The 24,996-nt window shown below is 38.9% G+C and overlaps 2 protein-coding genes across 3 annotated transcripts in view; one reads left to right on the top strand and one right to left on the bottom strand.

Moving 5' to 3' along the window:
- Positions 1-952: 952 nt before the first annotated feature.
- CCDC110 (coiled-coil domain containing 110) lies at positions 953-21,982 on the top strand. 2 transcript variants are annotated; one of them, XM_077848727.1, is made up of 7 exons: positions 953-1,090; positions 1,409-1,513; positions 16,829-16,884; positions 17,148-17,213; positions 18,442-18,552; positions 19,471-21,565; positions 21,909-21,982. In XM_077848727.1, exons 1-7 carry the CDS (start codon positions 1,081-1,083, stop codon positions 21,956-21,958), a joined length of 2,493 nt encoding a protein of 830 aa, XP_077704853.1. In that variant the 5' UTR covers positions 953-1,080; the 3' UTR covers positions 21,959-21,982. The 2 variants fall into 2 exon arrangements, with proteins under 2 accessions (XP_077704853.1, XP_077704854.1); XM_077848728.1 differs by lacking the exons at positions 953-1,090; positions 16,829-16,884 and having other exon boundaries at positions 1,119-1,513.
- CFAP96 (cilia and flagella associated protein 96) overlaps positions 16,441-24,996 on the bottom strand; it is a 36,437-nt gene continuing 27,881 nt past the window's right edge. Inside the window, exons 10-11 of the transcript XR_013352690.1 lie at positions 17,995-18,075; positions 16,441-17,231 (exon numbers count right to left, since the gene is read on the bottom strand). The gene's annotated coding sequence lies outside the window, so the exon portion shown is untranslated. The remainder of the gene's footprint in view (positions 17,232-17,994; positions 18,076-24,996) is intronic.

Here is a 24,996-nt window from a genome sequence, read left to right as displayed (position 1 = left end):
AACCCTGAACCTACTCGGGCGGCAGATGGGCTGGGAAAAAAGAAAAAAAAAAAAAAAAAAACGAAGAGGGAAGCAAAATAAACAAACAATGGAATGAAAAGCGGAGCAAGTTCCTGGGTGCTTGCGGGCTCTCCAAGCATCTCCCTTGGTCCACACAGCTGCGGTCCAACACGTGCGGTCTTAAGCGTCAGCCTACGAACCAGATGGAGGCCTGGTCCGCGGAGGGGGGGGCGGGGGGCCGCGAGGCAGCTGGGCCAGCGCGGGCGGGACGAGCAGCGCCCCCCGGGACCCGGAGACCCGCGCGCACCCCCGCCGCACCCCGCGCGCACCCCGCCGCACCCGGGCGCGCACCTCCCCGCACCCCGCGCGTGCCCCCGCCGCACCCCGCGCGCACCCTGCGCGCACCCCCGCCGCACCCCGCGCGCACCCCCCGCCGCACCCGCGCGCGCACCCTGCGCGCACCCCCGCCGCACCCCGCGCGCACCCCCTCGCGCACCCCCGCCGCACCCCGCGCGCACCCCGCCGCACCCGGGCGCGCACCTCCCCGCACCCCGCGCGTACCCCCGCCGCACCCCGCGCGCACCCTGCGCGCACCCCCGCCGCACCCCGCGCGCACCCCGCCGCACCCGGGCGCGCACCTCCCCGCACCCCGCGCGTACCCCCGCCGCACCCCGCGCGCACCCTGCGCGCACCCCCGCCGCACCCCGCGCGCACCCCCCGCCGCACCCGCGCGCGCACCCTGCGCGCACCCCCGCCGCACCCCGCGCGCACCCCCTCGCGCACCCCCGCCGCACCCCGCGCGCACCCTGCGCGCACCCCCGCCGCACCCGGGCGCGCACCCCGCCGCACCCCGCGCGCACCCCCCGCCGCACCCGCGCGCGCACCCCCGCCGCACCCCGCGCGCATCCCCGCCGCACCCCGCGCGCACCCCCGCCGCACCTCGCGCGCATCCCGGCGCGCACCCCGCAGCCGCTCCGGGCGGCCGGCCACCCGGTTACCAGGCAACGGGCCGCGCCGGCGCGAAGCTAGTGGGCGGAATGCGTGGGGCAGACAGTTGGGAGGCGCCCCTGAGCTGCAGGAATGAGCCCGGGTGAGGGCCTGGCCGGGGAGCTGTCCGTGGACGGGGAGCCCTGGCGAGGGGGCGCGCAGTGGAGGGCGCCCGCACCCCCAGCGCGGGTCCCCACCGTGGCGCCGCCCTCGCCCACCAGCCGCGCACCCTGCGCTGCGCGGGGAGAAGAGCGCCGCCTCCAGCCCCGGCCTCCGCTGCCAGCCCCTGCGGCCCCGGGGCCCGCCGCGCTGCGTGGCCCCAGCGCGCCCTCCCGTGGCTGCTTAGGGCGCCCGCGGCCCGACTCGCACGCTTGGCCGCCGCCTCCCAACCAAGCTGAAGCCACCTGTGGTTCTGTTACAGAGAAGCATCACGAGGAAGAGGATGAAGTGGACTGCGTTCTCCTTTCAGCGTCCAAGATCCTAAATTCCTCTGACGGGGTAAAGGAAAGTGGTGGCAGTGAAGCAGGTAAACTGTCCACGGCAGTGATGTTTCCGCCTTTTACCATAGGCAAGGGCTACCTTGCCTAAATCCACTGGCCCGACAGGTGCGCTTCCAGCACATAGGTGCTTCGGGTAACTATTGTTATGGCGCTCCAAATAGCTAACACAGCACACTTACTTCGTGCCAGATGTTGTTCCAAGCATTTAAGTGTTTCAACTCATTGAATCTTCACAACCACCCTATGAAGTAGGTGCTACCATCATCCACATTTTATAAGGAAACTGAGGCACAGAGTGATTAGCTAACTCCCCAAGGTCACATAGGTGGGGAGTGAAAAATCCAGTGTTCAGCAGGGTGGCTCCAGAGTCCAGGCCTTAAACACCATGCAATACTGTACAGCTTCTCTGAACACCAATAAGAATGATATTTGGGGCAGATTCTGAAAAGACATATACTTTTCCCAAAAGAAACTACTTTTTACAGTAAATATTTGTGGGCTACAGGGTATTGTATAGGGAGGGTATTTGAAATAACCAAGAAGCTACAATTTCAAGCTCCACTTAAACTATCAATAAGATGTGTGTAAAGTCCCAGTTAGGGGTATCATACTGAGAACCCTGAAGCTGGACTCTCACTTCCTTGAGAGAAGCCCAAGGAGGCTTCACATGGTCTCTAACATGAGTGAGATTTGGGGCCCTGGGGGAAGATGCCAGCATAACAGAAAATGAAGTTCCTTGCAAAATGGCACATGCGCTTATTTAAGAGCTACAGTCCATCTTGCTAAAGCAGAGGGATTACAACAGAGTGTAGCAAGGGCAGCTTTTTAAGACCATGGATTTGAAGTCAGGTACTGCCTTGGACTGCAAAATTAGGAGGTATGACTTCGTTCCCTCTCCTTTTTCTATTCTCTTATCTACACTTCATTGTCACCATGTGACGCTAACCAACAGATTATTAACCCCATTTGCATAAATAATTCTGAGTTAAAAGAAACTATAATATTTCTGAGGTCTCTTTAATTTTAAAAGAATAAGTAGTTAGCCTATGTAACCCTTGGTTGATTGGAATGGAGATGTGAAGGATACTCTGAATCTTCAAGATACCCAGTGTGGTGTTTTTAGCACCCCTGTTCCACCAAGTCTTCATTCATTCATCCATTCATTCATCTAACAAATATTTTTGAGCAAGTGCTGTCCTAGGTGCTGGGGATCCAACAGTGAACAAAATATGCAAAATCCCCATTCACATGAAGCTTACCTTCCACTGGAAGGAACAAAGGCGATTGTGTGTAAGATGGGATTTGTAAATCCCATGATGAAAAGTAAGGTACAGAGGGCGTGGGGGAGAACATGGAGTGTCAGAGGTGAATGAGTTGTGCGATTTTATTTTAAATAGGATGGTAGGAAACTTTACTTGGCAGATCACATCTGAGCAAAGACCCGAAGGAGATAAAGGAGAAATCACTATGGATTTCCAGGGAAAGAGCCAGAGAGAAAAACAACGTGGGCCGTGAGGGAGGGGGAAGCTTGGCACAGTTGAGGAACAGTTGGTGTGACTGGAGCAGAATTGAGTAAGGGGAAGGGTAAGAGAAAGGATCAGAAAGGAAATGGGGGTAGGGAGCACGGTAGTTCCATGTAAGGACCTGGAGGGTTATTTGGCACAAAATGGAAAACAAAGAGTTTTGAGCAGTCATCACTACCCTCCATCGCAATTGGAATTTTAAATTTACCGAATCATCATCATATCAGTAATACCCTTGTCTCCGCAGTAGTGATTAGTAGTGAGCATTTAGTTTGCACCATGCATTCTGCAAAGGGCTTTCTCTACAAACTGGGCAACTACCTAGAGTTATCCCTCATGGCAAATGTATAGCAAAGCCAGGATTCAAGCACAGGCAGCCTGGTTCGTGGCTTCCATGATGGAGCCTCATGCAGACAGTGTCACACCTCATTAGGCTTTGTAAAACAGTTCCTTCTAGGAGTTAATTTGAATTGTCATAGCAAAACTCTGCATTTGAACCTGAGAATTATAAGGCTTTGACTACCCAGTATCTAAAATCCTATACTGAATCATTACTATGTTGCATTTTAAAAACTCATTGTTCTCCTTTGTCTGATTTGTACTCCTTGGTCTGTTAGCTTCAGGGATGCACTTAATACAGGCAGAGATATTGTGGGTTTGGTTCCAGATCAGGGTTTGGTTCCAGACCATTGCAATAAAGAGAATGTCACAATAAAATGAGTCAAATGAATTTTTTAGTTTCCCAGTGCATATAAAAGTTATGCTTATATTACTGTAGTCTATTAAGCATACAATAGCATCATGTCTATAAAAAAACAATGTACATACCCTAATTAAAAAATACTTTTTTTGGTAAAAAATACTAACCATCATCTGAGCTTTCAGCAAGTTATAGTTACTGATTCAGGCCACCAGAACAAGTATAATGAAAGCAAATATTTTTGAAATACTGTGAGAATTACCAAAATGTGACACAGAGACACAAAGTAAGCTGATGCTGTTGGGAAAATGGCACCAATAGACTTGCTTGATATAGGGTTGCCAAAACCTTCAGTGTGTGAAAAAAACCACAATCTTTGCAAAGCACAATACAACGAAGTATGCCTGTACGTTGAATATGACATAATCTTCTGCAGGTTTCATAGTAAATTCCCATATTTTTAATTACTTCAAAAGCCATCCCACTGATAACCATCCTGTTTTTTACTCCTCACATTTAAATATGAGACAGAGAATTTAATTGAATTTAACATGAATACTATTTCTTGCATTTCATTTTCCGTAGAGTATGAGCTTCTTCAGGGCTGGGACCATATCTTCCACTTAGTTCTACACACCTCTCAATATTGCATGTTTAGCAAGGACTTAATAATTAGTGATAACCTGTGATTGTGTTCTCTCTCCTGTGCCTCTTTGGTAATTTCCCTTCCAATTCTAGAATCACATAATTCTATGTGGTTAACTATTGCTGAATTTTAAGATTAACTGTCCTTTGGGAATAAGTAGTAGCCAATGTCTCTGAAACTCATAAAAAAACCAAAAAGTTAATTTTAATGTCCTTTAAAAACTGGTAAATCAGACTCTCTGCCTTCCTATCCCTTCACTGAATCATCTGAACATTGCAGGAGAAAACCACTCACTTCCAAGTCATATAACATGGATCTCAGTGCTGCTTGGAACACTTTATTTCCCCAGCAAATGCTTCTTCAAAACTTCTCCAAGATAACTACTTCACGCTCATAGTTTCCTCAATCTCCAAAACCCTTCATCACTACCACTCATCTCATTAACAAAATCTCACGCTATATTAAAAAGAAATGGAAACAATCAGACCCAAACTCTCTGACCCTCAAACTTAAAATTTGCTAACCCATCTACTTGTGTAGATATTTTTAGCATATTATCTGCTGTCCCCCATTTCTTTTTTGTCAAGTTTCTTTTTAATTCCAGTTCAGGTGTACAATATAGTGATTCTACAATTCCATATGTCATCTGGTGCTCATCACAAGGGCCCTCCTCAATCCCCATCACTTATTTCCCCATCCCCCCACCTCACCCCGTCTGGTAATCATCGGTTTGTTCTCTATAGTTAAGAGTCTGTTTCTTGGTTTGCCTCTCTTTTTCCCCCCTTTGCACCTACGTTTTGTTTCTTGAATTTCACATGAGTGCAATCATATGGTGTTTGTCTTTCTCTGACTGACTCATTTCACTTAGCACAATACTATCTCCATTCATGTCATTGCAAGTGGCAAGATTTCAATCTGTTTTTATAGCTGAGAACTATCCCATTGTGTATGTATATATATATATATATATATATATATATATATATATATATATATACACATATATACTGCTTCTTCTTTAACTATTTATCAATCAGTGGACAGCCTGGGCTATTTCCATAATTTGGATATTGTAGATAATGCTACTGTACACATCGGGGTACATGTATCCCTTCAAATTAGTACTTTTTTATTTTGGGAGTAAATACCTAGTAGTGCAATTGCTGTATCATAGGGTAAATCTATTTTCAAGCTGTTGAGGAAACTCCATACTGTTTTCTGCCATGGCTGCACCGGTTTGCCTTCTCACTAACAGTGCAAGAAGGTTCTCCTTTCTCCACATCCCCACCAACACCTGTTGTTTCTTGTGTTGTTGATTTTAGCCATTCTGACAGCTATGAGGTGATGTCTCATTGTAGTTTTGATTTCCATTTTCCTGATGATAAGTGATGTTGAGCATCTTTTCGTGTGTCTGTTGGCCATCTGTATGTTGTTTTAGGAAAAATGTCTATTCATGTTAACTGACCATTTTTAATTAGATTATTTATTTTAGAGGTATTGAATTTTATAGGTTCTTTATATATTTTGATATTAATCCATTATCAGATATGTCATCTGCAAATATCTTCTCCCATTCTGAAGGGCTGCCTTTTAGTTTTGTTTTCTTTGCTGCGCAGAAGCTTTTTATTTTAATGTAGTTGTAATAGTTTATTTTTGCTTTTGTTTCACTTGCCTCAGGAGACATACCTAAAAAAGAACTGCTATGGCTGATGTCAAAGAGGTTACCGCTTGTGTTCTCTTCTAGGATTTTTATGGTTTCAGGTCTCACATTTAGGCCTTTAATCCATTTTGAATTTATTTCCATGTATGGTATAAGAAATTGGCCTATTTTCATTCATTTGCATGTAGCTGTCCAGTTTTCCCAACACCATTTGTTGAAGAGACTATCTTTTCCCCATTGCATAATTTCTTCTGGTTTGTTGAAGATTAATTGGCCATATACCTGGGGGTTTATTTCTGAGTATTCTATTCTGTTCTACTGATCTCTGTGCAAGTACCATACTATTTTGATGATTACAGCTCTGTAATATAACTTGAAGTCCAGAATTGTGATGTCTCCAGCTTTGCTTTTCTATTTCAAGATTGCTTTGGCTATTCAGGGTCTTTTGTGGTTCCATACAAACTTTAGGATTGTTTGGTATAGCTCTATGAAAAATGCTGTTGGTATTTCAATAGGGATTGCATTAAATGTGTATTGTTTGGGGGTAATATATATATATATATTATATATAATAATATTATATATAATAATTATTATATATAATAATATATATATATATATTTTAACAATATTTATTCCTCTAATCCATAATCATGGAATGCCTTTCTATTCCTTTGTGTCATCTTCAGTTACTTTCATCACTGTTTTATGGTTTCTGGAGCACAGGTCTTTCACCTCTTTAGTTAGGTTTATTCCTAGGTGTCTCATTGTTTGGGGTACAATTGTAAAATGGATTGATTCCTAAATTTCTCTTTCTGCTGCTTCATTATTGGTATATAGAAAGGCAACAGATTTCTGTGCATTGATTTTGCATCCTGCAACTTTACTGAATTCGTTTATCAGTTCTAGCATTTTTTTGGTGAATTTATTCAGGTTTTCTACATGTAGTATCATGTCCTCTGCAAATAGTGAAAGTTTCATTTCTTCCTTGCCTATCTGGATACTTTTGTTGTTGTTGTTGTTGTTATTAGATTGCTGTTTCTTGGATTCCAGTACTATGTTAAATAAAAGTAGTTTGAGTAGACTTCATTGTCTTGTTCCTGACCATAGAGGAAAAGCTCTTAGTTTTTCCCCATTTAGGTTGATATTAGCTGTGGGGTTTTCTTATATGGACTTTATTATGTTGAGGTATGTTTGCTTTAAATCTACTATTGATGGTTTTTACCATGAATGGATGTTGTACTTTGTCAGATGCTTTCTCTGCATCTATTGAAATGATTGTATTATTTTTATCCTTTCTTTTATTATTGTGACATCACATCAGATCAATTGATTTGAGAATATTAAACTGCCTTTGCAACCCAGGAAGACATTCCACTTGATCTTGGTGAATGATTTGTTTAATGTATTGTTGCATTTGGTTTGCTAGTATTTGAGAATTTTTGCATCTATGTTCATCAGGGATATTGGCCTGTAGTTCTCTTTCAATTTCTTTTTAAGATTTTATTTATTTATTCATGAGAGACACAGAGAGAGCAAGAGGCAGAGACACAGGCAGAGGGAGAAGCAGGCTCCATGCAGGGAGCCTGATGTGGGACTCGATCCCGGGTCTCCAGGATCACGCCCTGGGCCTAAGGCAGGCGTAAACCACTGAGCCACCCAGGGATCCCCCTGTAGTTCCCTTCTGAGTGTTGTCTTTATTTGGTTTCGATATCAGAGTAATACTGGCCTCATGGAATGAATTTGTAATTTCCCTTCCTTTTTTAGTTATTGGAATAGTTTGAGAAGAATAGATATTAACTTTTCTTTAAATATTTGGTACAATTCTCCTGGGAAGCCATCTAGTCCTAGACTTTTGTCCATTGGGAGTTTTTGTTTTTTGTTTTTTGTTTTTTTTTTTTTCTGACTCAGTAAAATGCTGGTTATCAGTCTGATCAAGTTTTGTAGTTCTTCCTGTTTTCGGTTTTGGTAGTTTATATGTTTCTGAAAATTCATCCATTTCTTCCAGGTTGTCCAATTTGTTGGCATGTAGTTTTTCATAATATGCTCTTATAGTTGTTTGCATTTCTGTAGTGTTGGTTATTTCTCCTTTCTCACTTGTGATTTTATTTATTTGGGTCCTTTCTCTTTTCCTTTTTGATAAGTCTGGCTAGAGGTGTATCAATTTTATTACTTTTTTCTAAGAACCAGCCTCTGTTTTCCTTGATCTGTTCTATTAAGTTTTTTTAGTTTCTGTATCATTTATGTGTGCTCTAATCTTTATTATTTCCTTCCTTCTGCTGGCTTTAGGCTTCATTTGTTATTCTTTTTCTAGCTCCTTTAGGTGTAAGGTTAGGTGTTAATTGAGATTTTTCTTGCTTCTTGAGGTAGGCCTGTATTGCTATATACTTCCTTCTTAGAACTACTTTTGCTGCATTCCCAAAGCTTTTGGGCTGTTGTGTTTTCATTTTCATTTCTTCTTGTGTATTTTTTTAATTTCTTCTTTGATTTCCTGGTTGACTCATTCATTGTTTAGAAGCATGCTATTTAACCTCCATGTATTTGTGGTCTTTCCAATTTTTTTTCTTGTGGTTAACTTCTAGTTCCATAGCATTGTTGCCAGAAAAGGTGTATAGTGTGACTTCAGTCTTTTTGTATTTGTTAAGACTTCTTTTGTGATCCAATATGTAATCTACTCTGGAGAATGTTCCATGAACACTTGAAAAGGATATGTATTCTGTTGTTTTAGGATGGAATGTTATTTTTTTAAAGATTTTATTTTAGAGACAGGGATGAGGAGAGAGAGAGAGAGAAGGGAGAGGGGCACAGGGGAGAAAGAGGGATAAGGAGAGAACCCTAAGCAGACTCCACACTGAGCATGGAGTCCAACATGGGGCTCAATCTCATAACCCTGGCTGACATCAAGACTTGAGCTGAAACCAAGAGTGGGATGCTTAACCAACTGAGCCATTGGGCACCCCAGGATAGATGTTCTGAATATATCTATTAAGTCCATCTGATCCTGTGTATCATTCAAAGCCAAAGCCATTGTTTCCTTTTTTTTTTTTTTATTTATTTATGATAGTCACAGAGAGAGAGAGAGGCAGAGACACAGGCAGAGGGAGAAGCAGGCTCCATGCACCAGGAGCCCGACGTGGGATTCCATCCCGGGTCTCCGGGATCGCGCCCTGGGCCAAAGGCAGGCGCCAAACCGCTGCGCCACCCAGGGATCCCGCAAAGCCATTGTTTCCTTGTTGATTTTCTGTTTAGATGGTCTGTCCCTTTATGTAAGTGGGATGTAAAAGTCCCCTCTGATTATTGTAGTATTATCAGTAAGTTCCTTTATGTTTGTTATTGTTTTTGTTGCTGTTGTTTAATCATTATTAATTGTTCTGTATATTTGGGTACATAAATACTTAAAATTATTGTATCTTGTTGCATTGTCCACTTTATTATTATATTGCACCCTTATTTGTCTCTTATTACAGTCTTCATTTTGAAGTCAACTTTGTATAAAGTGTAAGTATTGCTACTCTAGCTTTCTTTTGACATCCATTTGCTGATAAATGGTTTTCTGTCCCCTCACTTTCAATCTGCAAGGGTCTTTAGGTCTAAAATGACCTCTTGTAGGCAACATATAGATGAGTCTTGTGTTGTTGTTTTTTTATCCATCTGACACCCTATTTCTTTTGATTAGTGCCTTTAGTTCATTTACCCTCAAAGTAAATATTAATAGATATGTATTATTACCACTTTATTACTTGTTCTGTGCTTGTTTCTGGAGATTTTCTCAATCGTCTCTTGTCTTTCTCTTTTTCATGGTTTGCTCATTTTCTTTAGTGATATATTTGTATTTCTTTCTCTTTATGCTTTGCATGTTTATTAGTTTTTGTTGATAAATGGTTACCATTAGGCCTGTATATAACCTTTTCTGCAAATAGTCTATATTAAGTTGATTGTCATTCAAGTTTGAATCCATTCTTTTCTCCTCTCCTCCCCACATTTTAGGTATACATTATTATATTTTATATCCTTTTTTGTGTGTTAGTTCCTGGCCTGGTTTTTACTGAAATATTTATTTTTACTACTTTTGTGTTTCCTGCCTTTATACTGTCATTTTTTGTCCTCTTTTCCACTCAAAGAATGCCTTTCAGTATTGCAGGGCTGGTTTGATGGTCATGAACTCCTTTAGTTTTTGTTTGTCTGAGAAACTTTTGCCTCTCCTTCTATTCTGAATGATATCCTTGCTGGATAGAGTATTCTTGACTAGATCTTTCTCATGCAGCACATTGAAAATATCATGCCACTCTTCTCACTTGCCAAGTTTCTTTTGAAAAATCTCCTACTAGCCTTATGGATTTTCACTTTGTCTTGCTGCTTTTAAGATTTTTTCTTTATCACTATATTTTACAAATTTAATTATAATATGTCTTGGTGTTGGACTGCTTTTGTTGATTTTGATGGGAGTTCTCTGTGCCTCCTGGATCTGGATGTTGTTTCCTTCCTTAGATTAGGCAACTTTTCAGCTATTATTTCAAATAAATTTTGTCCCTTTTCTCTCTCTTCTTCTTATGGTACTCCTATAATATGAATATTATTACATTTGATGGAGTTGCCCAGTTCCCTAAATCTATTCTCATTTTGCACAATTCTTTTTTTTTTCTCTTTTGTTCAACTTGATTACTCTTCATTACTCTGTTCTAGGTCATTAATTTATTCCTCTGCTTCTTCCAGCCTGCTGTTCATTGTATCAAGGGTGTTTCTGTTCTCATTTGTTGCACTCTTCATTTCAGATTATTTTTTAACTCTTACCTCTGTGGTAAGGGTCTCACTGATGTCTTCTATTCTTCTTTCAAGCCCAGTGAGTATCCTTATGATCACTGCTTTAAATTATCCATCAGGCATGTTACTTATATCTGTTTTGCTTAGATCTCTGGCCTTGGCCTTATCCTGCTCTTTCATTTGCAATAAATTCCTCTGTCTTCACATTTTATCTAAGTCTGCCTTCTTTCTGTGTTAGAAAAACCAGTTATGCCTCCTCCTCCTGAAATTAATACCCTTATAGAGAAGAGGTCATGTAGTGCCCAAGGCTTAGCACTTCAAAGAGTATCTGTAGTGTGTGCACTCTGCTGTTGTGTCCTGGCTGCTCTGTCCTTCAGGCCATTCATCTGCAGAGCCTTTCTTTGCATGTTTTGGGCAGTGTTTGGTCCCTGGCCTGAATGTGGTGAGTTTTAGCTAGAATTCTCTGGACTGCTTGTGAAATGAGACCTGTCATCACCTCCACTCTAACTGAGGCCCTGCAAAATTCTCTGGTCAGGAGTCATGGTGTGGGCAGGGGTTTGCACTGGTCTTCTGGGGGAGGGACATGCAATGCTGGAACTGAGTCGTGCATGTTTGAGAAGGGCTATTCCACTGGAACTCAGGGCGATGGGGCTTGGGGTAAGCAAGTTAGGCAACCAGTGCCTGTGCTGCACTGCTTCCCACAGGTGGCTGTGTGTTTATGCTGAGGGATAGGGGAGGGAAATGGCACTGGCAAACTCCTTTGTTCCTTCAGAGGTGTCCCTGTGAATGCTGCTTCTCAGGAACATACTCTAAGAATAGCAAATAATCTCCTCACTGTGTGCGTTAGGTGCTTTTCAGATTGTAATTTCCATACTGACTGCCCCTGGTTGTTTGCCTGCCTTCTCTCTAGGAGCAGCATAGTCCTCTCTTAGCTCTATCCCAGGCAAGCCTGCTGATATTTAAAACTCCTGGCTTTAAGCCCCAGTGGTTTCAAAACCTCATGGAATACAGCCCCTCTCATTTTCTAAACAAGTGGCTTTGGGGCAACCTTCTCCTTGTGCATTCCCCTGTGTGCTCCTCTTTCTCTCTCTCTTCTCTGCAGCCATGGCTCCTTCTCCTGCAGCTGTGATCTCCCCTAAACCATGTTTCCACACTTCCCATTTTCTTCAACGTGGCCTCCTTTCTTGCTTTAATTGTGGAGTTTTTTCTGTCAGTCTTTTATCCTTTTCAGGATAATTTCTGGGGTATTTAGGATGATTTGATAGTTATCTAGTTGTGTTCATGGGACAAAATGAGCCTAGGGTCCTACTCTGCCATCATCTTCCTGCTCCTCTTCCTGCTGTCCCCAGTTTCAATGGAAGAATTGTCCCTGCTCAATCAAAGCTCATTTCCTCTTTATCCTAGCTCTTCTGGAATTCTCAAGTACTCAGCTTCTGCAATTAACCTCCCTCATTCTCCAGAATTACTCTTCTCCTTTTCTACTACATGATTCCAATAGGAAGCAGGCATGTTAGAATCTCCCATGGTTAAAAAAATTCTTCCTGACCTGCACGTCTTTTCTAATATGCACCCTAATATTTATTTCCACAGTAAAACTCAAAAGAGCTCTGTATACTCAATGCCCACAAATCTTTACATTTCATTCTCTCCAGCTACTTCAGTTGAGCTTCTGTGCCTGACACCACATAGAAATTGCCCTTGTCTAGGCCAGCAGTAACATCTGTATTTTCCAATACAGTGTTCATAACCATTCCCCTGAACGAGAGATGGGAATATCCCACTGCCTTTTGATGTTCACTTTGACAACTAACAGAAAACTTTAACATGTCTAAAAGTTTTCCCTAAAACATCTTCCAACTCCATTCTTTTCCATTTTAGTAAATAACATCATCATTCATCATCCATCTGCTCTCACCAAAAAGTCAGGAATCATCCTTCTTTCATCTCTTCCAGCCACATTTAATCCCCTAGTAATGCTTTATCTCATAAAATCTATTCTAAATGCACCTATTTTTCTCCATCTTTACCTCTGCCATTCTAGTCCAAGATACTTTTGTCCCTCACTTGGATTACTGCAGTAGTCCCACAATTTCCACCGTATAATCCATTATCATGTAGTACAGTGACCTATAAATGTTTCTTTTTTTTTTTTTTTTCAAATCATTCTTGTGTTTGAAGTCCTCTTTCACTTAAAATAAAAGCCAAATTCCTCAGGTTGGTCCACAAGGTCCTAAATAAAATCTAGCCCTGTGTCCTCCTCTGACCTCTAATCATCATGGGCTTCCATCTGCTTATTAAGCCACAGCCATACTGACTTTCTGTTCAGCAAACACAGATAAGCATGTTCTGCTTCAGGACCCTGCCATGTCCTCTGCTCCAAATATCTTCCTACAGATGTTCACCTGGCTGGCCTCTTCTTATCATATAGTAATCTTGGCTGAACCCAGTGGAATTGCCCTTCTCAAACATGCTTGCTTCAATCTCAGCATGGCAGGTTCCTCCCTCAGAAAACCAGCACAAACCCCTGCCCACATCATATCTCCTGACCAGAGTTTTACAGGGCCTCGGTTCTATTGGAGGTGATGACAATTTTCATTTCACAAGCAGTCCAGAGCACATCTAGCTAAAACTTGCCACATTCAGTCCAGGGATATGCCTCTGCTAACCACTCTCTTCAGTGTTATCTTCAGCTTCACAATAGCCTATCCTCTTTGTGTTATCACTATTTGAAAGTATTTTCATGGGACACCTGGGTGCTCAGCAGTTGACCATCTGCCTTCAGCTCAGGGCGTGATCCTCGGATCCGGGATCAAGTCCCACATTGGGCTCCTTGCAGAAAGCCTGCTCTCCCTCTGCCTGTGTCTCTGCCTCTCTCTCTCTCTCTCTTTCTCTCTCTGTCTGTCTCTGTCTCTCACGAATAAATAAATAAAATCTTTTTTTAAAAGTGAAAGTATTTTGTTTATGTCTTTGCTGCTTTTTTCTGTTCATTCTCCAGAATGTAGGAACTGAGAGAGGTACCACAGGAGTTTTGTTTGTCTTATTCATTGCTGTGTCTCTAGTACTTACAACTGGGCATACCATATACTAGACACTCAATATTTGAATGAATGATGTTGAAGGAATGAACTACTAAATGTGAAACAAACAAACAAAAAAAATCTGAATCATTAACCTATAAAAATTATTCTAGACTTTCAGGTAGAGATTTTAGAGCCAAGGAAGATCCCAGATCTCCTTCTTCTAGTACCAACTGAAATGAAAAAGAAAAAAAAAAAAAACAGAACTAGAAGACCAGCAAAAACTTCACCAGCAACACCTGAAAAAGAACAAAAAATTGGAAAATAGAGGCCAAAAATAAAACAGAAGATTCTGGCGAGGCAAACTACAGACTGACTTCTGACACTGCTTCTGACTTTCCAAAGCAATAAAACAAGTCAAAATTCTGAAAATATTCATTAATGCCTCTCCTGTCTTCCTTTCTGCTGATTGAGGTTTGGATGAATAGAGAAGAGCAGCTGGGAGAATAGATAGGTAAACCTGGACACTGATCAACAGGGTCTTACTTTGCTCTGAGGAAAGAAGTTCTGACTTTGCATGAATTAGAGAAAGGTAAATCCAACTCTAGATATATGCAAACTGACATAGGGTACCAATTAGCAGAGTGTGGTGGAGCATCTCAGCCACACATATCTTTAGGCCAGGAGCCCTTGTGTAAAGAACAACCTTTACAGTGACAGTCCTAGTCCCAGGACTCCATACTGAATTGAGGAAATGATCCCAAACAAGAGAGTTCTCTCCATAGAGTAATAAGATATATCTCCTCTAGATTTCTAACCAGTCTGAAGGAACAACAATAAAACAGCAGAAATCACTTCCTCCAACAGAGGCTTAACACAGCTCCAAGTGATGTCTCTTACCCCAGACCCCATCACCTAATTTTAAGGCTATAGAAAATGGATAGGAAAACATACTGGCCTTGAAACTATATCTCAGAGAAACAGACCAACGGACTCTGAGAAGGATGTCAAGAGAAAACATCTACACTATTTCAAAGAAAATAGAAATTCTGAGCAGAGTTGCTCAGGTTGCACTGAGCCATATGAAAAGAAGTATAATGGTAACTGCAATAATACTATGGTCAAAAAAGAAGAAAGCGATGGAAGGAGGGAAATATATGTAGAAGCAGTATATATATAGCCCTTTACCAAGTCTTTAAATTTGACCCATATTTTGTACTTGGTTTTAGCAAAAGAAATCCTGTACTTAGCCTTGAACTTGCAAATCCTTCTAATGAGACAAAGGAAACCTGTGTAGAAAAGGGAGCCCGGTGCTGCAGATTCAAAAAAGAGATGGAATTTTGAACAGTAAATCCATAAGAATAAAGTTGAAGGCTGAAAATATTTATAATAATGTCCTATCTTTGTGTTTAAATTGCTTTGTGGAAATTATGATCACATAACAAAATGTAATACACCATAAAACATCACAGTATGAAAATAATGTAATAAGCAAATATCATGAAAAGTGGGGAGTAAATGTGAAAGCAAGTGTAATGCTAATTTTCTGATCATGTACTCCCCTTCTTGGCAGGGGCTAAATCAACACTGAATACAATGGAAGTGCATGTCATTAAAAACATAAAAGTTCCAATCTCTTATTCCTTTCATGATATACTTTCATTAGCTTAGAGGGATCTCATAGGAAACAATCCTTCATGTAGTGAAAAAATCCGAATACTAGTGATAACAACTAATTGCGATTTTCTTTATTCTGTTAAAATAAACATAAATCTAATACTACTTATCAAAAGTTACATGTATAATATGATCCGACCATTCTAAAATAATTTCTTTTTTTCTGCATATATGCATAGAGAGCTGACTGAGAGTACCTAAAATTCATAACAGTTAATTCTGGGTGGTGGAGTTCTAGGTGATACTGGTTTTGATTTGCAATTTGATTTATTTGAGTTTATTAAAAGCTGTCTGAGAGTCTGAGAAACTTTGGGATGCCTTGTTGCATTTGTCCAGATCTCACTTGAGTTCATTTTGTTTTGTTTTTTAATCTCTCCGAGATGAGCATTTCAGCCTACTGTTTTATTTCTAGGAAGATGCAAAGCTGAGCAATATCCAAACAGACTCACTGTCCCTCCCTGCCCTCTGATGAAGGTGGGATTCTTCAATTGACCAAAGAGCTCCACTCTCTGAACCACAGTTGCTCTCTCAATGATGAGAGCCAGATGGCAGATGGGGTTGGGGGATTCCTGTACTTGGCAACTAGCTCCTGTAACATCTGGCAGACTGTCATTCGAAAGGGGAGATGTGCTGACCTCTTTTAAAAACTTCTCTCAGGGCAGAAATTGTCAGCCTATGGGAAATTCCATCATAAATCTCATTTCATTTGGGACAGAATGCTTTTTAAATTCTTTAATAACAATTTACAAAGCAAGCAAAAGGCCTATTTGGACAAAGAGGGATGTACGTCGGGAAATTTGCAAATGGTTTATGGTCTCTTCCCTGTTACAGATCTATAGTCTATTTTCTAGGAAGGAACACATGGATCTTTACAGTACTTTTCCTAAAGGCATAACAAAAATCATGCTCTGTTAATCCAATTTGTTTTCCATGATGAGGAAAAGCATTACATGGCCATTTCATAGACACTAAGACCTATACAGTATTTTGTCAAAGGTCTCCCATAACAGGATTATGAGATTGCTTTGTGTTTTTTTTTAGATTGTTTTTTCTTTTTAAATGCAGTTTATATTGCAAATATAAAGATAATCGAGTTGAGAGTTACAAGTTTGGCATTACAAGTTAATGGTTTATTATAAAAGTATAACCAGTATTACAATCTCAAGTAGGTATTTTAAGCCACATGAAAATTTATCTTGACCTTATTATGTGACTTCCATTGAGTTCTTCCTAATGTGAACATCAAAATTCTTACTATCTCACTACCCAAGAAAGTTAGGAGACTACTTTCTATTACAGTTGTTTAAAAATAAAACTTAAGAATTAGATCACATGGTTTTTCAATTTTGCTCTTTAGAATATGGCTGCATGTCAGAATCAGAAAATCAAATCCAACCACAATCAGCACTGAAAGTAAGTTCGTTTTCATTTTTCTCCAAATGCTTGTGTAAAGGCTGATCTCTTTCAGAATAAATCCTTCCTAAATAAACATGGATTTTCCACAAAAATCTTCATGAAAATGCATAGAAGAATTAGCAAGAATGACTAAGAATCTGAGTCTTTTGACCCTCATGTGATCCTTTCTAGTAATAGGCAACTTTGGGGGATATATATAAAAAGAAATAATAGCAATTTCAAAATGGTCTGATTTCATACCATGTTTAATTTTTTTATAGGCCCTTCAGCATCAACTGGAATCATTTCAGGCTCTTCGAATACAGACTTTGCAGAATGTTAGCATGGTATGTTTCTTTTGATCTCTATATGGGAAATATCCAAACATAAGATATGACCCTGTAAGCTAATGATCACTAGCCAACTTATTAGTTCATGTAGAATGTAATAAAATAAGGCCACAACATATTCCAGGATCAAAATTTGTTTGGGGGAAACATTCTATTATAGTTGAATTTGGATATGAGTCAAAAAGAAATAGCACTCGCTGGTTTTTTTTGTTTTGTTTTGTTTTGTTTTTTTCTTTTTAATGCATGTTTAAAGTGCTACCTATGTATGATCTACAAATGGGAACTCTCATTATAGTGATATGAAATCTAACTCAAATTGACCTAGGGAAATAGTGTATTTTATTAGCTCAGGTAACTGAAAATCCTAGGGTCAGTTCACTTTGGGATGGCTTAATCCATATGGTCAGGACTTAGATCATCAGGAACCAGTCTCACTGGTTCCTGGATTCTCAGCTCCATGTGGTAGCAAAAGGGCTGCTAGAAGCTCTAGGCTTTTATCCTTCCAGATCCCAGTCAGAAAAGAGGCCATGCTTTTCTCCCGTAACAGTTGATACTGAAATTCTTGACCTGATTCTGACTGACCAAGATTGGGTTATATGCAGTGCTTGAACAAATCACTGTGGAAAGGAAGGCAGGGTTCTGACTGGTTAACTCTTAGTCACATGCAGCTGGAAATGGGATAACCAAAAGCACATGGACTTTATCCAGAACAAATAAGGGATAATATTAACAGAATAGGGTATGGGTATTGGTCATCCATAACATAACACATACTTACTATAGCCCGAATACAAAGTTCATCGTCATGTTCTTATACTAAAAGCAACTGCAGGGAAATGCAAGAGAAGACAAACTCCTCCTGAGGATGACAGAATAAATTTTATTCTGATGACAGAGATAAAAAATCTCTGCTTTATTCAATAATATAAAAATCAAACATCCAAAATTACTTGAATATAGTTCTTAAAATTTTATTGCTTTATGAAATTAAGTTTTTCTGATTTTAAAACCATATAATAAAGGCATAATTTTCTTTAAAAAACTCCTTTAATGATAAAGATTATGATAAATTAAATATTTAATTTATATTCTATATGATGGAAAAGAATTTTTATGTCCAGGAAATTTAAAGGTATTTTTCAATAATAATATCTATTATTTCTAGACATTCATAAGTTTATAAATATGAAATTAAATTCTAACATTATCAATTTATTTTTTAAAGGTACAGTCTGAAATCAGTGAAATCTTGAACAAAAGCATTATTGATGTAGAAAACCCACAATTTAGCTCAGAAAAAAATCTAGTATTCGGCACACACATTGAAAAAGCTTTGGTATGTTATTCTCTCCAAACTATTTCTATATTTAGTTACTTCAAAAATGTTACTACAACCAGTTTATCTTTACATTCTAAACCTTCTTCTGGGGCAAATCGGCTGTCATAGGAATACCTAAAAGACTCCCAAGTAAATTAAAATATAAGGCAGCTTTTCTTAGCCTCTCTATCCACTTAGGATTTTTTCTACTTTAAGATTGACCAAGGGATCCCTGGGTGGCTCAGGGGTTTGGCGCCTGCCTTTGGCCCGGAGCGCGATCCTGGGGTCTCGGAATCGAGTCCCGCGTCGGGCTCCCTGCATGGAGCCTGCTTCTCCCTCTGCCCCTCTCTCTCTCTCTCTCTCTCATAAATTAATTAATTAATTAATCTTAAAAAAAAAAGATTGACCAAGACCTGAGGTGAATTCTCTAGAAACAGGTTGGAACTGAGTCACTCACTCTGTCTACCTTGATCAGAACTCGCATTTTTAGAATAGTCACAGCCCTAGAATCATCTGAAATAGGTATGCAAGCTAATGTTGACAAACAGCCCAGAAGTGGAATACTCATTTTCCTTAAACTTCCTATTGCATTTGACCTATTGCTTCTAATTCCCCCCATCCACATATGATGGTCTCTTGGGGGATTCTAAATTTCTATGTCTGCAATTAAAGGATTGGTCCATGTAGGTCACCTACTGCAGAAATAAGTATAATTTCTAAGCAAATTGTGAAGACCAAAGTTACAGATCTCAAAATATCTGTTAGATTTTTCTGGAGAAAATGAATCACATTTTTAGACTTCTCTGACTGTAGAGAAGAAATGGATAGAATGTTCATTTTAGTTGTAAAAATAAATGCTCCACAAAATATTTTCTTGATTTTCTTGTCATGTGGCAAATGATAGTACATTTATAATATGCTTTTTATTGTCACTAGCCCATAAAGAATCAAGAAGGAATCCTTTCTATGGAGAAAATTCATCATTTTGAGGAGTCTAATACTACTCATTCAACAGAAGAAAAATTCAGCAGTGATATCTCTCAAGGTATTGATATTCCATCCCAGATACATTTCAAGGACCTATTAACTCAGAGAACTTCAACAGATAATAAAGCTTCAAACATAACTATGAACCTTTCAGAGAATTCTGACATGTTGAAGAATTATAATAACCTTTATAGTTTTCTACCTCGTGCACCCCAAAATGTGATGTCTCAAGCTGATACAGTAATTCTGGATAAACTCAAAATTACTGAGCCTTTCCTCAAGCATGGATTTTGTGAAAATTTAGATGATATCTGCAATTCTATCAAACAAATGAAGGAAGAGTTACAAAAGTCACATGATAGAGAACTGGCACTTACAAATGAACTTCAGACTTTAAAAACTGATACAAATGTCCCAAGCAATGATAAATATGACCTGTCCCCCAGTCACAAGGAAAAAATTAACTCTATTAAGAAAGAAAATATAGAAAGTAACTTAAATGAAGATATAAAATCAAAGAGAATTTCAGAATTAGAGGCATTAGTAAACAAATTACTCCCACTCAGGGAAACAGTGTCAAAATTGCATGTGAACTTTTGCAGGAAATGTAAAAGGCTATCTAAGAGTGAAATACACAGGGGAAAGAGAAATGAGAAAAACAGCAAAGAAATTCCTATCACTTGCAAGAATATTACAGATTTAAAATTCCATTCTGGAGTTCCAAGACATACGCTGTCATTCTTTGACCCAACAAAATATGAAATGAAAGACAAAGAAACAGAACCATTGGTAGTAAAACAAGGACCAACAATATTTGAAAATGAGAAAACATCCAAAGTCAGTTCTGTTACTGAGCAGTGTGTTGCAAAAATTCAGTACTTACAGAATTACCTAAAAGAATCTATGCAGGTACAGAAAAAAGTCACAGAACTAGAGAATAAAAATCTAACCCTTAAAACCAAAATAAAACCTCTTGTCTTTACTACCCAATCTCTGATACAGAAAATTGAAACCTATGAAAAGCAACTTAAGAATTTGGTTGAAGAAAAGAATGCTATTCAGTCCAAGTTAATTAAAACAGAAGAAGATGGTAAAGAATGTCTTAAAGAATTAAAAAAAATAATTAGCAAATATAATGTTCTTGTAGGACAAAATAAAACTCTAGAGGAAAAAAACAGTCAACTTTCTTTGGAGAAGCAACAAATGATAGAAACATTAGATCAACTAAAAAGTAAGGAACACAAAACTCAAAATGATATGGCCATTGTCAATAATGAAAATAATCGAATGAGTATAGAAATGGAATCAATGAAAACAAATATTCTATTGATACAAGATGAAAAGGAAATGCTAGAGAAAAAAACATACCAGCTTCTAAAGGAAAGAAGCTCAGTTGAAAATGAACTGAAGGAAAACCAACTAGAGATAATGCAACTAAAAGAGAAAGAAAGGTTGGCAAAAACTGAACAAGAGACACTTCTTCAAATAATAGAAACAGTTAAAAATGAAAAACTTAATCTTGAAACAGCATTACAAGAATCTATTGCTGCTAGACAAATGATGGAAAGAGAAATTGAGAATATTCAAACATACCAATCTACTGCAGAAGAGAATTTTCTGAAAGAAATAAAAAATGCAAAATCAGAAGCAAGTATTTATAAAAATAGTTTGTCAGAAATGGGCAATGAATGTGAAATGTTATCAAAAATGGTAATGGAAATCAAAACAGATAATCAGATTCTAAAAGAAGAACTAAAAAAACATAGTAAAGAAAATATGAAATTTGAAAACAGCATCAATAGACTTTCAGAAGACAAAATACTTTTAGAAAACTATGTAAGAAGTATAGAAAATGAAAGGGATACCTTAGAATTTGAGATGCGGAATCTTCAAAGAGATTATTTAAACCTAAGTGAAAAAATACGTAGTACACAGAGTGACCTATCAAAAATGGGTTATATTTCAAGAAGAGAGAAATTCCATTTTGATACTTATGAAGACGCCTCTGGTCCTAGGAGTAAACCTCTCGCTCCTGATTTGAAAGGTATGCAATTTGGTGGATTAATAGAGATGTGTTTAAGGTATTTTTCACCTATTGGGCACAAGCCAGAGCACAGCAATTAAAGAGGGAAACTTTTAAGATGAATATAATTTAGTCTTGTAAGTTTTGTATCTAATTTATTAGATACTGGAATTACTTAATACTTTTGCTCTTTTAAAAAAGGGAATTTGCTCTTTTGATAAAATTCATGTTGTTATTTTATTTATATTACTTCTATACGTTGAAGATGCATAAAGCAACTTTGGCAGGGAGTGGGGTTTTCGTTTTTGTTTTCTGAAGCATACTTGGGACTCCCACCTTAAAAAAATTCTCTTTTTTCCCCCAGGAATTCCAAGTCAACTGCATCAATTGCTTCCATCTAAGATATGTAAATAAATTTCTAAAATCAATATTTCAAAATGCTTTGTCCAGTACTTTTTTCTCTACAAAATCATTTTTTTTAATTTATTTATTTGAGAGAGAGAAAGAGAGCACTGCAGGGGGTGGGGAGGGACAGAGGGAGAGGAAGACAGAGAATCTCAAGCAGACTCCCCATCCTGAACAGGGCCTGATGTGGGGCCTGATCTCAGGACCCTGAGATCATGACCTGAGCTGAATTCAAGAGTCAGGTGCTTAACTGACTGAGGCACCCAGGCACCCTCTCCACAAAATTATTTTAAATTCACTTTTATATATTATTATTATTACCTTTAATTAATTTTTAATTAGAAACTGGAATTAGGTATACACTTTTATATTGTCAAAACTGTGAACATCCTTGAGATTTTGCTAAACTTGTAAGCTAATGTTGGCCTGACACAGTGTCATGGGTTCTAGTGGAAGACATGAGAGTCCTGGGTTAGAGATGAAGAGCAGTTTGTTACAGCAATAGCAGTAGCCAAAACACCAGCACTTTTGCATTGATTTTCCAAGCCCTAGTCCCTATAGGCAACACGAAAAGGGTCACACAGCACTTTGCATTACAGGAGAGAACTCTGAACCTAGGGAACTCAAACTCAAATCTTTTATGAGCGCACGAAGCATACCTATGCATACCTAATGTTTCTTGGTGGAAACATTACCTTTATTAGATAGAACAGTTCGTATACCCGTCCTTGCTCCTAAGGAGACACTATCATTAGCTTCCAAGACTGATTGTGATACAAATAAACTGGTTGAATTTTGTCAAATTCTTTTTCTGCATTTATTGAAGTGATCATGTTGGGGGGGGGGGGTTTCTCCCTTTAATCTGTAAATGTGGTAATTCCATTGATTAATTTTGAAACATTACACCAATCTTGCATTCCTAGGATAAACTCCACCAGGTCATGTATTATCCTTATAATATATACTCCTGGATTCAATTAAACCATATTTTGTTCTGTGTTTAGAAGAATATTAGTCTCTATGTTATTTTCTTTAATGTCTTTATCTGGATTTGAAATCAGGAAAATCTGGGTTTATAAAATGTGTTGGGAAATATTCCCTCCTCCTCCATTTTCTGAAAATAATTAGCGTAGGATTGGTTATTGATATTATTTTTTCCTTAAGTACATAATAGAATTCACTGGAGAGCCTGGAGTTTTCTAAATGGTAAGGTTTTACATTGCAGAATCAATGTCATTAATGGAGATAGAACTATTGAGATTTTTCTATCTTTTTCTATTTTGATCATTTGTATGTTCTGAGGAATTCATACATTTCATATATGTTCTCAGATCATATATGTTCTCAGATCTATCTGGCATAAAGTTGGTCAAAATACTCTATTATTTTTTTAATGTCCAGAGGGCATATAGTGATATCCCATTTTTAATTTCTGACATTGGTAAGTTAGGGGTACTCTTTTCTTGAACAGTTTTTCTAGAGTTCAATTGTTTTTATTGCTTTTTTCAAAAATGAGCTTTTTATTGATTTTTCTCTTAGGTTTGCTATGTTTAATCCATTGATTTCTGTTCTTATTTAGTAATTTCCTACTTTTTATTTTGCTCCTTATTTGTAATTTCCCTGGTTTCTTAAGGTGGAAGGTCACATCATTGGTTTGGAAAATTTATTTTTCTCTACTATATACATTTAAAGCTATAACTTAACCTTCAACCACCATGTTAGTTGCATCAGACAAATTTTAATGCTTTCAATTTCATTCAGTTCAAAATATTTTCTCTTCCCTTGTGATTTATTCTGTGAAATAATGGACTATTTAGAAATAAGTTGCTAAATTACCAACTGGAGATTTTCAGATATTTTCTGTTACTTAGTTCTCCTTTAATTCTATTGTGATCAAAGAACATACTCAGTACAATTTATCTTTTTACATTTATTGAAACTTATTTTACTGTCCAGCATATGGTCTATATTGGTCAGTGTTTCACACTAACTTGAAAAGAATGTGCATTCTGCTGTTACTGGTTAGGGTGTTCTATAAATGTCAACCAAGGAAAAGTTGTTGACAGTGTTGATCAAATCTTCTATATCCTTACTGATTTTCTAGTTGTCCCAACAGTTACTACAGAAGAATAGAGAAGTATGTTTGTCCATCCTATCAGTTTTTGTTTCATATGTTTTAAAATTCTTTTATGTATACACTTTCATGTTCCATTAGTGAATTAATCCCTTTATTATTATAAAATGAGCTCATTTGTCCCTAATGATTCTCCTCATTCTAATGTCTTTGACTGATATTAATAGAGGCTCTCCAGTTGTCTTTAGACTAGTGTTTGCATAATATATATTTTTGCATCATTTTACTATTATATTTGTAATGGTGAGTCAGTAGAATTTTTTTTACAGTCAAATCATAAATATATACCATGAAAAATTGATGACAAAATCCTGAAAACCAATCATAATGAGGGTGGTTCCAGTCCAAGATGGTGATGTAGAAAGACCTTGACCTCACATCCTTCATGGAACACTCCAAATTAAACCTATTTATAGGACAGCTTCTCCTGAAGAGCGTCAGGAGGAACTGAGGGTCAACTGAACAGCTTCTGCACAACATAAGATAGAATAACAGCAAGAGAGATGGAGACATGGTAACAAAGAGAACCCCTACCCCTGATGTTGCAAACTGCAATGAGGAGAGATAATGCTAAAGGATGGGGAACTTATTCCTCTGTCCTTAAGCACAGAAGAAGAAGGGGAGGGGAGGAGAGGGGAGGGGAGGGGAGCGGAGGGGGGGAAGGGAAGGGAAGGGAAGGGAAGGGAAGGGAAGGGAAGGGAAGGGAAGGGAAGGGAAGAAGGAAGGAAGGAAAAGAAACCTAACAGTTTAAAAGAGCAACTAGCATATAAAAGAGACAGTTGTAGAACCCTGTCACACTATGGAGGAGCTGAGGGAATGCTTTCCAGGTCATAGGAAACTGGAGAATGACAGGTTTACATTCCCTCTCCACCTTAAAAGCACAGATGAGAGCAGAGTCTGGTTGCCATAACTG

This window comes from Canis aureus, chromosome 15, assembly GCF_053574225.1.
Source record: "Canis aureus isolate CA01 chromosome 15, VMU_Caureus_v.1.0, whole genome shotgun sequence".
Classification (NCBI taxonomy): domain Eukaryota; kingdom Metazoa; phylum Chordata; class Mammalia; order Carnivora; family Canidae; genus Canis; species Canis aureus.
Note: the sequence above shows the minus strand (reverse complement) of the source record. Positions and strands in the feature narration are given on the sequence as shown.